Source organism: Anticarsia gemmatalis, chromosome 24 (assembly GCF_050436995.1).
Source record: "Anticarsia gemmatalis isolate Benzon Research Colony breed Stoneville strain chromosome 24, ilAntGemm2 primary, whole genome shotgun sequence".
NCBI classification, from domain to species: Eukaryota; Metazoa; Arthropoda; class Insecta; order Lepidoptera; family Erebidae; genus Anticarsia; species Anticarsia gemmatalis.
The window spans coordinates 4,548,383-4,561,658 of NC_134768.1; the positions used below are offsets into that span (position 1 = coordinate 4,548,383).

At 34.9% G+C, this 13,276-nt stretch overlaps 1 protein-coding gene across 2 annotated transcripts; it reads left to right on the top strand.

Moving 5' to 3' along the window:
* Window positions 1-276: 276 nt before the first annotated feature.
* Window positions 277-12,842, top strand: Sfxn1-3 (Sideroflexin-1-3). Of its 2 annotated transcripts, none has more exons than XM_076130580.1 (9): window positions 277-494; window positions 4,808-4,973; window positions 6,132-6,286; window positions 6,931-7,048; window positions 7,498-7,573; window positions 9,950-10,035; window positions 10,384-10,514; window positions 10,863-11,047; window positions 11,523-12,842. In XM_076130580.1, the coding sequence occupies exons 2-9, from the start codon at window positions 4,822-4,824 to the stop codon at window positions 11,580-11,582; spliced, it is 963 nt and encodes a 320-aa protein (XP_075986695.1). In that variant the 5' UTR covers window positions 277-494; window positions 4,808-4,821; the 3' UTR covers window positions 11,583-12,842. The 2 variants fall into 2 exon arrangements, with proteins under 2 accessions (XP_075986695.1, XP_075986696.1); XM_076130581.1 differs by lacking the exon at window positions 277-494 and adding an exon at window positions 1,735-1,884.
* Window positions 12,843-13,276: the final 434 nt, after the last annotated feature.

Sequence of the window (13,276 nt, forward strand, 5' to 3'; positions counted from 1 at the left end):
TTAACAGTACTTGCCAGCTTACAATATCTCCGAACCAATATGTTAGCATTTTACCAACACCGTATTTTTGTTGTTCCTAGTTTTATAATATAGTTTTAATGTTGTTTGAAACTCTAATTAATTCTAAGAATAATGATTATATCAATATTGTTGCCTTAAAGGCAGTAAATAACTTTTCTCCATTAATGTTACTGTCATTAGTTGAATCTTCAAAAAGCAGAATGGCAACTCCGTGCATCGAAATGCCAAAAATATCGAACCAATCCGTAGTGGATATGAATGGGATGTCCGTCCAGGGGCGAATTGATTTTTACGTCACCATTCATGTCGTTGTCACGGCGCAACATTTGAACTCGCACGCGATAAATTCGGTGGTTTGGGCAGGAAAGTGATGATATAATGAAAGTGAGGAATTGAACAAAGTAATAAGAATATTATAAGACACCATATCGAGTGAAATTTCTGAGAAATATAATTAATTAAGCGTGAAAGAGGTGAGCATAAAATGTTTAATTTCATTTTATTTATTTATGAAACGAAGTCAGTATCAAATAAGGAACGTACTATCTATGAAACATTGTGGTATTGTAAAAACAAATATATTCTTTATCCTGACTGAAAATAAAGACTCCGTGGTATTCTATGTCCGTGTAAGTTCAGTTTATTGATCAATCTCTCGCAAGGAGTTTCAGATAAAGATCTCTTTATTTTAGGGCCTTCACGATTATACCTAACAAGAAGTCATAGGTCAGTATCGTAAGTCTGTAAGATATTATTACAGTATCCATGCTAAGTTTGGCTATCGTTTAGGTATTATTCCAATTTATGTATATTCGAAGTACTCGAAATTATCACACAAAAGAATAAAATTCATTCACCCCACATATTTGGGATTTTGATTATGTATTTTTTCAGCGACAGTGAATCAACAATAATAATTATTATACATACTCAATTTATTGGCAATCGAGTATAGATATAAACCAAAACAGTTTAATGAAATATTTATGACGATTAAATTTCTTAATAATATAATTTTTAAGTTAATGTGAATGGCGTTATAAATATGTTTAATTCCTCCAATTTTACCTTTGACGTATGTTTGATAAAATGCGTAACATAATAATTAATTACGCCCTAATGAACGATACTAGAGATTTAAGATAACGTCAAATTTTTTATCAGTTTATACTGCGATTAGAAACGGGTAAATGCCCGATGACAAAACTTTAACAGATCTATCATATTTTGATGCTAGTCTATACCTATTATTTAATAGGTACTATTTAACTAGGTACCTACATACGTACATAAAATCACGCCTCCTTTCTATAGGGGTAGGCAAAGACCAGAGAAGGCCATTTGGTACGATCCTTACAAACTTCCTTTGCTTTTACATCCATACATCTCGTCATATAGGACCACGGTTACGAGTACTACGCCTACCTTCTTGCAAGACATCATCGATATGATCTTTGTATGCCTTTCATACAGCCCTTCCCGGAGTTACTATTTACATCCGCTAAGTACCTATTTTTTTTTCCTAGTTCTACATTCACTCATTTTAAATGATCAAACTATGTAACTAGTTTGTAGATATTAGGTAGTTAACAATACCCCGTTTAGATGAAAGGTCAGGAAGCCACACAAGTGGTCGAAAGAAAGGTTACGGTCGTATACTTATTACACATTTAGATAAACAACTTTATCAATCAGTTTTATTTTGGAAGAGGTTGGAACTTGTTGTCCAGTGGGTTAAGTGACTTGACGCGAAGCCAGTCCTTGGATGGCTAATCAGTAGCTTACGAAGTTAAAATTTTCGTAACTTTTCGTAAGTTTCGTTCGAGGTTCTATCGATAAACCCTGTACGGTAATAAACTTGTGGTAGGTTGGAAATTCATTATCTACACAACAGTTTTTTTTAAATTCCAACATACCTTCTCTCATCCCAAGATAAAAAAAAATTTTAGTTAGACTTCTGTAGCATCCTATTGCTATAGAAAATCCTCTTCTTTTAGGTTTAAAGACATTTATTTCTCATAAAAACATCCGGTGAGACTGGAAGCCGACTCCAACATAGTTTGGAAAAAAGGCTAAGCCATGATTTCTCATAAAAACATAAAGTTCACTTATAATGAGATACAGTGCGATAATAATAGTATTATCATGTTTTTTCACCTCTAGTGTTTGATATCAATAATATAATATACAGTATTTCTATTTTTTTTCATTTCAGTGTTTGTACATATTTTTTAAGTTGATTTTTGTATGCATTCATATTATTCAGGTCTTTTAAATTTTTATTAATACGTCCAAACTTCTCGGTCATGTGTGATCTTTATTATTCTTTTTAGATTTTAGTAAGAACCTTATTTTCGTCTAGTCTCTAATTTAGTAGCAGGTCACGTTGAAAAATCAGTGAATATTCTAATTAAAAGTACATTAAACTTTTGCGGCGAAGTAAATGGGGGTGTACGTCATAATACATACAAAAAGGTCAAGCACTTTTGAAAATTGATTGTTTTTGCGGATAATTGCAAATTTATTGATTATTCAGGTAGGTATGTTCATAATTTAATTCATTAAACACGTGTAGAATATTTGCATTGTATTACAACTTACTACGCAGGGAAATTCATTTCATACTGTTACATATGAAGCTACGCGTAGTTGGAAAAGTTACGTAAACAGGAAAAGCCTGAAAATATATCAGGCCTATGCGGAGGCTATACGGCTAAACCTACTTTCGAATTGAGCTAGCTGTTGGCGTTCTGCCAGATACATTCAGACGATTTTAAAGACTTTTCTCAAGCCGTCTCGATGTCCCGATAAAACTTTGCAGACTAAAGTTCTAGTATATAACCTTAAGTTATCTCGTTCCTAGACTTTAGAATTTACCTAGCCTTTTTTAAAGTGAAAACTAGGACTGGTAGACGTAAAAATATAGACATCGAACCATTTTAAACTTAAAACAAACTACCTAAACTACGTAGAAGAAGAAAATTTACTGATATTCTAGTAGAAACTCGTAGATAGTTAAACATTCAAAGTAATAATAAATAAATAACAATCTTGACGCAATATTGGAGTACAGTTTTATAAAGTATCACTCAGTAAGATGACTTCAGAGTTCAATAGGTTTTGTGTATTATTTTTATCATGAACTCTCGTAATAATGTAGAGCGTATCTTGTCCAGTTGTTTTATCTACAGAAATAATAAAACGTGAGGTCAAGGAGTACGTTGAAGATAGGTTGTTATAATTATTTATACAAACGGATACAATACATTTTAGGGCAAGGCGCTTGTGACCTTTAAAAAATACGAGATTAATAATTGAGGTTACAAAAAACTGTAACTTCAGTAATATTTTATGCAAGAAAAGACACCAGACTAAGTAGCTTATTGGTTAGCTTTATTCACTAAAAGAATATTCTAAAAAGCAGAGAAAATTTTCAAAATAAGGCATATCTAACTGCGGAGATTTCTAATGCAGTCAATCCCAGTAGCGTTTTTAACTGTCGTGTTAATCACGGGAATACTAACACCGTAAAAATTCTGTGTTGTTAATACTCCTAACATCTCTGCTTTTCATAATCTCCTCTTTCATAATAGATCAAGAAAGATTTATGGCTACGAATTTCCATAAATTCTAAACTTCATCTGTCAATTTCGTAATTAGAATAATGGCGATGGCATAATTGTTTGTATTTGTTGTGGTGAAAATGTTTGAACCAAATGTGTATAAAAAGTAAAAAAAATCTTGTGTGTATACAAAATATTAATCCGGTAAGTTGCGTACAAAACACCAATGTTCACGAAATATGTAAATTTATAGAAGTATCTTTGCGTTACGGTTAGTTTTGATATCTTGTCGCTAAAATATCTACCGGCTACTCAATTAATCCCCAACTCGGCCAACGTAGTGGACCCGAGGTCCGATTCCTTTCTCCTTCCTGGAGGAGAGCCTTACCCAGCCATAAGACTCCGATGGTTCAAAATTATTTAGCTAAATTTCATGATAGATATTTTAATTGCCATAAATAATAGTATATTTATCAGATCACAAGTATCTAACGTTAGGTTTCCTCTTACGTATTTCCTATTGTTTACTCCATGTTTAAAGCTATATTTACAAAACAAATAATCTTGCCTAAGTATAGTTACCCTTGAAACATTGCTTGATAATTTTATTGGTCCTTGCACGTCAACTGTAATTAATTATCTAATTACTCGCCTTATCTAGAGTAAACGAAATATTTTTAATATGAACCGACTACGACTGTATGAATGAGATAAAGTGTCGCTTCAATATTATTTCCATTCGTTTGTTGAATCAGGTAATAATATTATTCTTTGGTAGATAATAAGATCTGTATGTAATTTTCTGTAGAATGATTTGCCAGACTGAGTTAAAAATGAAGGATTTTTTAAAGATTGGAATTTTATCTTTATTTAAACAAAATAATTGCATCTCAACACTATCTTTTCATGACATCCGTTGTGTAAATTTCGACTGAACAAATAATGTCTGAAAAAAGATAATTTAACTTGAAAATCTGAACAGAAGACTGATGTTGTTCCTTTGGATGCCAAACGGTTTCTTCAGCAAAGCACTAGCACATAGTTTTCACCACTTCTGAAAACGTTCCGATTATTTTATCAGATTGAATTTCGACAGCTTTTTCCACATAGGTACCTACCTGCTGTCACTTTTTCATCTGATAGATTAACCGTTACTTATCCATATGAAACTGGCCTCTAATATATACCATAGTATAAATGTCATATATTTTGTATTGTTTCAGTGTAATCCAACACCATGGCGGATAAGATCAACCTGGACAAGCCTCGATACGATCAGAGCACGTACTGGGGCCGCGCCAAGCACTTCTTGTTGCTCACCAACCCTCTCAACGTGCTGGCCTCGGAGTCAGAACTTGATGAGGCCAAGAGAATAGTCAATGAATTTAGGTAACGCACTTTTTTAACTACTGTAGAACGTTTTCCTTAACACTAAAGGCAAATTGGCGACAGCAAAAGCTGTCTTTCTTTCATTCTAGACGTAGGTTTGCAAAACGAAACAAAGATATTTGCAGTTAGATTCTTTCTTAAATCCCTTTTTCCCAGATAACACAATAATTACCTATCCCTGTTTTCAAACAAAAAAAAAACTATCTTAGTATTTATGCATTGTGCTGTCTTATTAGTATGACGATCAATATTTTACACTTCATAATTATAATTACGATCTTTCTCAACCCTTTTCCTCTACATTTCTTTAATTACAAATTATGTCGCAATAATTCGTCTCTGACCATAATTGTTTACGAAATCTAAATATCTAATCTTGTGTAGTTTGTTTACCGAAACATTTGTGCGTTAAAGTAGTTGTTTTCAAAATAACTATCATATTGACACTGGCAGTCGGTACAGCGGAATAAACGAGTAAACTATCTGTATGATTGTCCCTCACTTATTGATATATCACCGCAATTGATTGAATGAAACGTTAGTTTATGTAAATGCATCGTACATTATAGCTATAATAGATAATACTAGGTGTCTTGTCTAACTAGGCCATCAGTGATAGCAGCACAGATTCATCAAATTAATTTGACATGTGTAAACTGTATTGCTGTGTCATCTGGCATTTGTATCTTTTCGTTTCGTGAATTCTTCTTGACGTAAATTTTATGAATTTAAATCAAGGACCTGCTTTTTCAACAAAAATATGTACAGTTACGTCGGTAGACATAAATACTTATAAACGGGTCATTACAGATGACTTCTGTCTACCACAGTAGTGAAATTAATACTGGGAATTTCGCATCCACAATGAGTATATACTCAGGATTTCCCAACAAATGTTTTGAACATTTTACATCCAGCAATTAGAAACTAATGATTGTAAAAACGAAAACACGTAAGACGAGAACTGATTGTGGACTTAACTTCTTTCAATTTCTTATTTTTTACGAAAGTCCCTGTACGATATATCCTTATCTTATGTCCATTATGTCTACCTTGGAAAGGCATTTCTCCTTGTCTCCTCTTAGGTTGTCCCCGGGCCGTACACCTTGGCTTAACTACAATCAAATTTTGGGATAAACTAGTGTGTTGTTTTATCAGGAAAACAAAGAAAATGCCTCCAGGTTACGACGTGGAGAAGTTATGGCGGACAAAGTATCTGTACGACAGTGCGTTCCACCCCGACACGGGAGAGAAGATGATCGCCGTCGGACGGATGTCTGCGCAGGCGCCTATGAATACACTCATCACTGGATGTGAGTAGCTAATAATTAGTAATTTAAGTATTCGATGAAATCATATACGACTGAAACCACAGGACTGCTAGGGATGTTTTATATTTGAATACTATAATGTATCAGTTGATGAGAAAAGACTTGATCTGGCGTAAACAGATAGACAATACATAATTTATGGATCATAAAATATGCATTGTGGCATCCAAATTTGATCCTAGGTTATGGTAGTAGCGTGGTTGCCATCTCAACTTTTCTGCTGTTGGAGATATTTACCAACAGCTCTCAACTAAAGAGAATAAATCGGAATCGTAAAGTGTACCAATAGGTGCAGCGCAGACGGCACACTTTTTGTGCGATCGAGTCTGTGTACTAATGTGGTAAAGTCTATTAAAAACTTAAACTTACCGTATTTTGTTTTTTCTTTAGACTCATACATGTCCAAACAGGAGCGGAATAAACAATACAGCACACTTCATCCCACATTTTTCTTTTTAAATGTCTATCATGATATTCTGCAGACTCGATCGCACACAAAAAGTGTGCCGTCTGCGCTGCACCATAGTCATATTCTAAACGACATTAAGCAGGAATCGAAATTTCATCCCATGCATCAAAACCAAGTATTCCCAATAGAATAAATAATTATTTTTTCTATTCCATAGGTATGGTAACGTTCTACAAGACAAAATCAGCTATAATGTTCTGGCAGTGGTTGAATCAGACGTTTAACGCTCTTGTCAACTACACGAACCGGTCTGGAGACGCGCCTCTTACTACCACGTTAGTACCTTTAATATTCACTTTACTAGGTTCAACACAATACCATCTTCAGGCATCGGTCATCGCATTTAGCGATAAGCCTGAAACTTAATCTTAAGCCACAAGCGTTCGTAAAAAGTGGCAGAGCTCTTGCGTGGCAGAAACCAGGAGGTTCATGTAAAGCCCCAGAAGCATTTCATATTCAGATGCTTATTTATTGTATGTACACTTACTTTATACTCGAATGCAGGCCGTGCATTAAATACAAATTTTAAGCTCATTATCAAAATTCTGCAACCAATAGAAATATAAATGTGTGCAAATGAATTTGAAATATTCATCGCGAGAGTTTATCCTCTTATTCCTCAGTTTTTATTGGAAGGAGTCATATTTTTTTCGGTGAAAAGATTACTGTACACCGAGTTTTATTTCCTTATGTGCCTTTGTGAATAACGTTGTTAATATTTCAGGCAATTGTTCACGTCATACTGCGCGGCGTGTGGTGGTGCATTGGGTACCGCGCTGTATCTCAATAACAAAACTAAGGTAAGCCTAACCTAACCTTTGACTCTATACCATTGCACATATGTATAAGAGGTAAGAGCAGTCCTCGCTTATGAGATTGTTTGACAAACATCGACACATGCAACATTTTCCAGAATTACCACTTCAGTATTTTGCACATGCCTTGCAATCAGTGTATCGATATTTTTATTTCTATATTGTAATTAAGTAATTGCTTTAAAATAATGACTGAGCATAATCTAGTGAACACCTGAATTCATCACGTGCACTTTCCTTCTGTTTCCGAAGATAATGCTGATAAACCGTAAATCAATCATAATACTAAACTTTATAGTCATCTAAGTGTTGCTTGTACCCCTGAAACTAAATTGTATGACTTTCAGTTAGCTGAAAAACCATAGCTTTAGTAGGTAGGTACATAGGCAATAAGTTTTTTAGAGGTATGTTTTGAAGAAATATGTGAAAACTGCAACATTTTGATATGCAATCTGTATTTTCATAAAGAAATCACTGCATACCCAAGCTTATTTACAATCTATACCTCCGAAACCAATAAATCATTGGCGACGAAAATGAAAATTATCACCGTGATAATCTTATTTCGTCAATCTTATCAGTTATTTGGGTAGTGTAAACAGAATACGTGCTACACATACACTTGGTAGGAAAGACACGTTTGATACCTACGTCACTACGGAGGTGTGTCGTTATATGTGTGTTTAGACGAAAACAAGTTGTTAGGAACAGTTTACTTAGATGTTAGCACATAAGGAGCTCACGCTTTTGGTGTTGACAGGTTGTCTGACGTGTGACGAGCACTTTAACAACCTTTTCCATTGAAATCTTAAAATAATTTTGTACTTTGTAGCAAAATGAAGGCATATCAGCTTTTGCTGTGCCTGTGTGTATCAATCGAAATAGGGTTTCCTTGTTACGAGATGAGCTAATTAAGAATATATTTTGCTGTCCTATGATTCCCAATAACTCCCCAACCCGCACTTGGCCTCAAGGCGTGGTGGACTCAAGGCCTAACCCCTCCCTCATTACGGGAGGAGACCCTTGCCCAGCAGTGGGACAGTAATGGGTTAAATTTATTTATTTATTTTATGATTTCCAAAAACATGATACAGTTGAAGCCTAATTAAAATTTTGGAAAATACGCTTCGATTATCCTCCAATGACCCATTTTATTATCTAATCATTTTACAATACAATAAAAATCCATTTTAATTGTATTTACCGAATCGAAAATCGAAATTAAGTTGATAAGCCATTCATATCGATGATTGTACATAGCGTGATTTTACGTGAGGTAGCAATTCCTAAAATAAGTAAAGCCCTTCTCCCATTACGATACGCCCGCGCGACTCTAGTCTCGGAGACTAGTCGCCACGAAGTATCTCACATACATTTGTATGGAGACTCTCACATTACGATACTGGTAGTCTCCATACAAATGTATGTGAGATACTTCGTGGCGACTAGTCTCCGAGACTAGAGTCGCGCGGGCGTATCGTAATGGGAGAAGGGCTTAATTAAAACGACATGCCAGAAGCTCTACCTACTTATCAAGAAATAAGTTTTTAGCACCTCTAAAATAGTGAGAGGCAGGCTGGCAGCGTTATTCAATAAATTTTCGAAAAAATCCTTAACCTTTTCAGTACTAAAAAAAAACATTTTAGCCTTCGTCTTGAATCCTAAACCCAGTAAAAAATATTTGTTTCTCGATCTAGGTTTCCCCTTTTAAAGTGTCTTCATATCGATGCAGGCAATATACGTCATGTTTCTAAGGATACACATAAAACCCATAGCATTTGTCAATAAACACGATAATAAAATGTTATCATGATCTATCAACAAACAAATCGTGTCGGATTTATTTCATGAGGATTCACTTATCGCTTCGTAATGCGATGGCAAATATGTGACGTCTAGTGTCCAGCCCTCGACCACTAATGGGGTTTGATTTATTGTGTAAATATGAGCTATGACGATGTTATGAAAAAGGAAAATGTTCCATTGACCTTCAGTTACTATCGATAAGATATTTTTTACTGTAGTTCTAATAGTAAGATGTTTGCGAGTCAGTTTTCTTGCCATCCAAAATGTCGCTTTTGCCGTCGGAATGTCTACTTTTAATGCTATGATCTCTCTAAGATCACTTACTCAAACAATGATTTTCACTTACTTATAAAATAACGTTGGTACAGTCTATCTATAAACATTTTTTATTCCCTAATTCTACAACAATAACATAGTAAGTACTCCCAATTTATGATAGTGACAGGTAGTTGAAAGCTTTTGCCCTTTGCCCTCAAACAACCAGTCGAATATACCGCCGACATATTGGCATTAACTACAGAAGTTTATGTAAAATCGTTGTTGTTTTTCTTACAGAATATGAACCCAATCTTCGCGCGGCTGGTGCCCTTCGCAGCCGTGTGCGGCGCTAACTTCATCAATATTCCTATGATGAGGAGCAAGTGAGTCTTAATGTAAAATTATTTAAATCTCTTGACTGATACGAATATTATAACATAGGTATATTTTATACAATTCGTAATCTTGACAAAGTGTTGACCATTGAAAACGGAATACGCGTCTTCTGTTTTCTATGACCCTACCGAGCAGCATGATAGATTAATCACGGGAAAGTTGCGAAGTTAGAGTTTGATTCCTATGTCACTTATTTTAGTAAAAATGAGCGTAATAATCGCTGTCGTCGTCTATATCCTCAAAAAAACAACATAAACATGGCATCCTGAAACAGCCGAAAGATCGAATAACGAAAATATAGTAGAAATGTATTTATTGAATGTTTTTTTTTCCAGTGAATTAATAAACGGCACGCCAGTTTTCTCGGTGCCGGAGGGCAAGCGAGTGGGAGACTCGAAGGTGGCCGCGCGCACCGGCATCCTGCTCGTGTGCATATCTAGGATTATCATGGCTATTCCCGGAATGAGTGAGTTCCTTTTATTTCTTTGTGTTTCTTTTTATTAAGAATTCCTTCCACTGCTACCAGATACACCTTCATTCCCAAAAAAACAATTTATAATGAAAAATGTTGCACTGTTTCTAAATGACTTGTATGAAATGTGTCTGTAGCAACGCCGCAAGATGGGCTAGGAAAAATGCGCAACATAAACTTACTTGCTATCAAATGTAGTCAAATATATGTATGTGGATATGTACCTACCTTAAGAAAAAGAAATAAATCATCGCAAATAACTTCCTTTTCTTGCTCTAAAGTATATTCATAAGAAGCTCTCACCTTTTCAAATATATATTAACCAACCATTTCTGTCCTCAGCCCTGACGCCAGTGATAACAAGCTGGGCCACAAAGCGCGGCATGTTCTGCCACTACCCGATGGCGGTGATCCCGTTCCAGCTAGCGCTGGTGGGCGTGTGCGTGACCTTCGCCACGCCGCTCGGCTGCGCGCTCTTCGACCAGAAGGCCACGCTCAGTGTCAGCAGTATCGAGACTGAACTGCAGGTACCACTACCTTTGTGGATACAGATTTTCTTAAAGAGATCATTTGCTTTTCAAGAGACATAGTTTAGTCTCCCATTTAAAACGATGGATCGACTTGTAAATTACATTCAGTGAAATAGCCATAGCCAAATAATCCTAAGCTGGTAATAAGCAAGGCCCAAGGCATAAACTAAAGACTACTACTACACCTAAACTACAAGACACAACGAAAAATATTGTTGAGCAGCTAAAGGGCCCCGAACCCTGATCATCAACATTTTTAGCCACGGTGCGCCACACGAGCTACCCATACTGTAACCGCGCCACAGATACAGTTCCACTACTCTTGAAATAAGAATGGGTTTGTGGCTTGGCCCACCATTCTAGCCATAAATGTGTGTGTGGTTACTATGCATTCAAAAACTAAATGTAGAACTTTACTATCCATAAGGTTTACTCTTTAACACTTATTAACATTATTTTGTAATTGTTTCAGAACACAGTAAAAGCGAAATTCCCGAAGACAAAAGAAGTGTTCTACAACAAGGGCTTGTAAGCGCAAATATTTTAGTACCTGTTAGGTAGCTTCAGAATCACTGCCTCTCTCGTCCGCGACCCTGCGATGTTCCCATCACTTGAGTAGTACGGAAAACGGTATAGTCCGTTACAATTTAGAAATTAACGGTTTAATTAAAATTTTGTGTAACTTATAGACAATCTTCCGTTTCAATATTAATGTAGTTAAAATATAAAATTGTATTCTCTCTATATTTTCTAAATTATATTCGTTTGTATTTCATGTACCGATCGTAGTGAAATAAGCTTTGTGCTTTTTAATTTTTTATGGGGCGTTATTTTTTTAAGTCTAATTTTAAGGCGTTAGTTTGATATTTTTTTCTTGTGTGACATGACGACATTCCCGATAATATACACTGTAAAGTAATGTTCAATGATGTGACTGATTTTGTAAGAGATTTCTATATTTGGTTACATTTTAAAGTTGGTCAACTAATTAGAATCGTCAAGCACAAAGAACCACCACAAGTAAAATATTGCACCACTGCTGACAGGGGAAATCCCGTAGAGTTGCAAGTTATTAAATTATAACGATTTTAATTAGTTGCCCATACTTGTTGCTACAAATATATTGTAGTTTTGTAAATTTTATCTCGTCACATTTTTGTCTTGTATATTAGTGCCCCATACAATAATTAGATTAACATAAACATTACCCACGTTTGCGGCATGCAGTCGGGTAAAAATAGACCATCAATTATAGTAAGGGACTCTGATTGTGCAAGTTACACTTGGATTTGACCAATTTTATTATGGGTTTTGATAAAACTATCATGTGTTAATATTTTCTAATGTAAATATTGTTTTCTAATAATGTACTTTTGAGCACCAAACAATTTTAATCGATAAAGCTGGGTATTAACTGAGAATTCGCTTCATAGATTGTTTTTCACGTTTAAAAACAAATTACACACATGCATTGAAGCTAAAGTACCTAGTTTTTGCCCAGCGATGAACAAATGAGCTCAATATTTTTGGTTGTGTGCTCCATGGATCTGACCAATACCTATTGAGGAGCTTTTTTTGATAATTATTTTAGCAATAATGTGCAATAACATTCCAAAGATATTTATTATGATATCAAATGTCAATTGACCTAAAGGTATAATTACCGCCAAGACAATAATAACTACTGTGAAATGTAGATATTGTCTAAAAAGTAGTTAGTGCAAGCATTGAATGCTGCTAATAGTTGTATTGTATGAAACTATGTACAAGAATATATGTATGAGTGTTGGAATACAGATTTTTATTTTATAAACCCCTTTATTTGAAACTAGCTGACCCGCGCAACTTCGCTTGCGTACACAAGAGAGAATGGGTCATAATTTTGCCCGTTTCTGTGAATTTTTTTATTGCTACTCAGCTCCTAATGGCCGTAGCGTGATGATATATAGCCTATAACCTTCCTCGATAAATAGACTATCTAACACTAAAATAATTTTTCAAATCGGATCAGTAGTTCCTGAGATTAGCGCGTTCAAACAAACAAACAATCAAACAAACAAACAAACTCTTCAGCTTTATAATATTAGTATAGTATAGATTAACACCTATGCGTGCAGTAAGTATATGCTTTAAACATAAATTAGACACGATTTATGAGAGAATTAAGAACAAAGAAGAACCAAGGTAATAATAGATGAGATTATTGAATTGAATATAAATTTAAAA

Bases quoted from the DNA above. Each gene is read 5' to 3' on its own strand.
- Sfxn1-3 (XM_076130580.1), top strand. From the start codon at position 4,822: ATGGCGGATAAGATCAACCTGGACAAGCCTCGATACGATCAGAGCACG. The intron at 6,287-6,930 runs GTGAGTAGCTAA...TCTATTCCATAG, and splicing joins GAATACACTCATCACTGGAT to GTATGGTAACGTTCTACAAG. The intron at 10,515-10,862 runs GTGAGTTCCTTT...TTCTGTCCTCAG, and splicing joins CATGGCTATTCCCGGAATGA to CCCTGACGCCAGTGATAACA.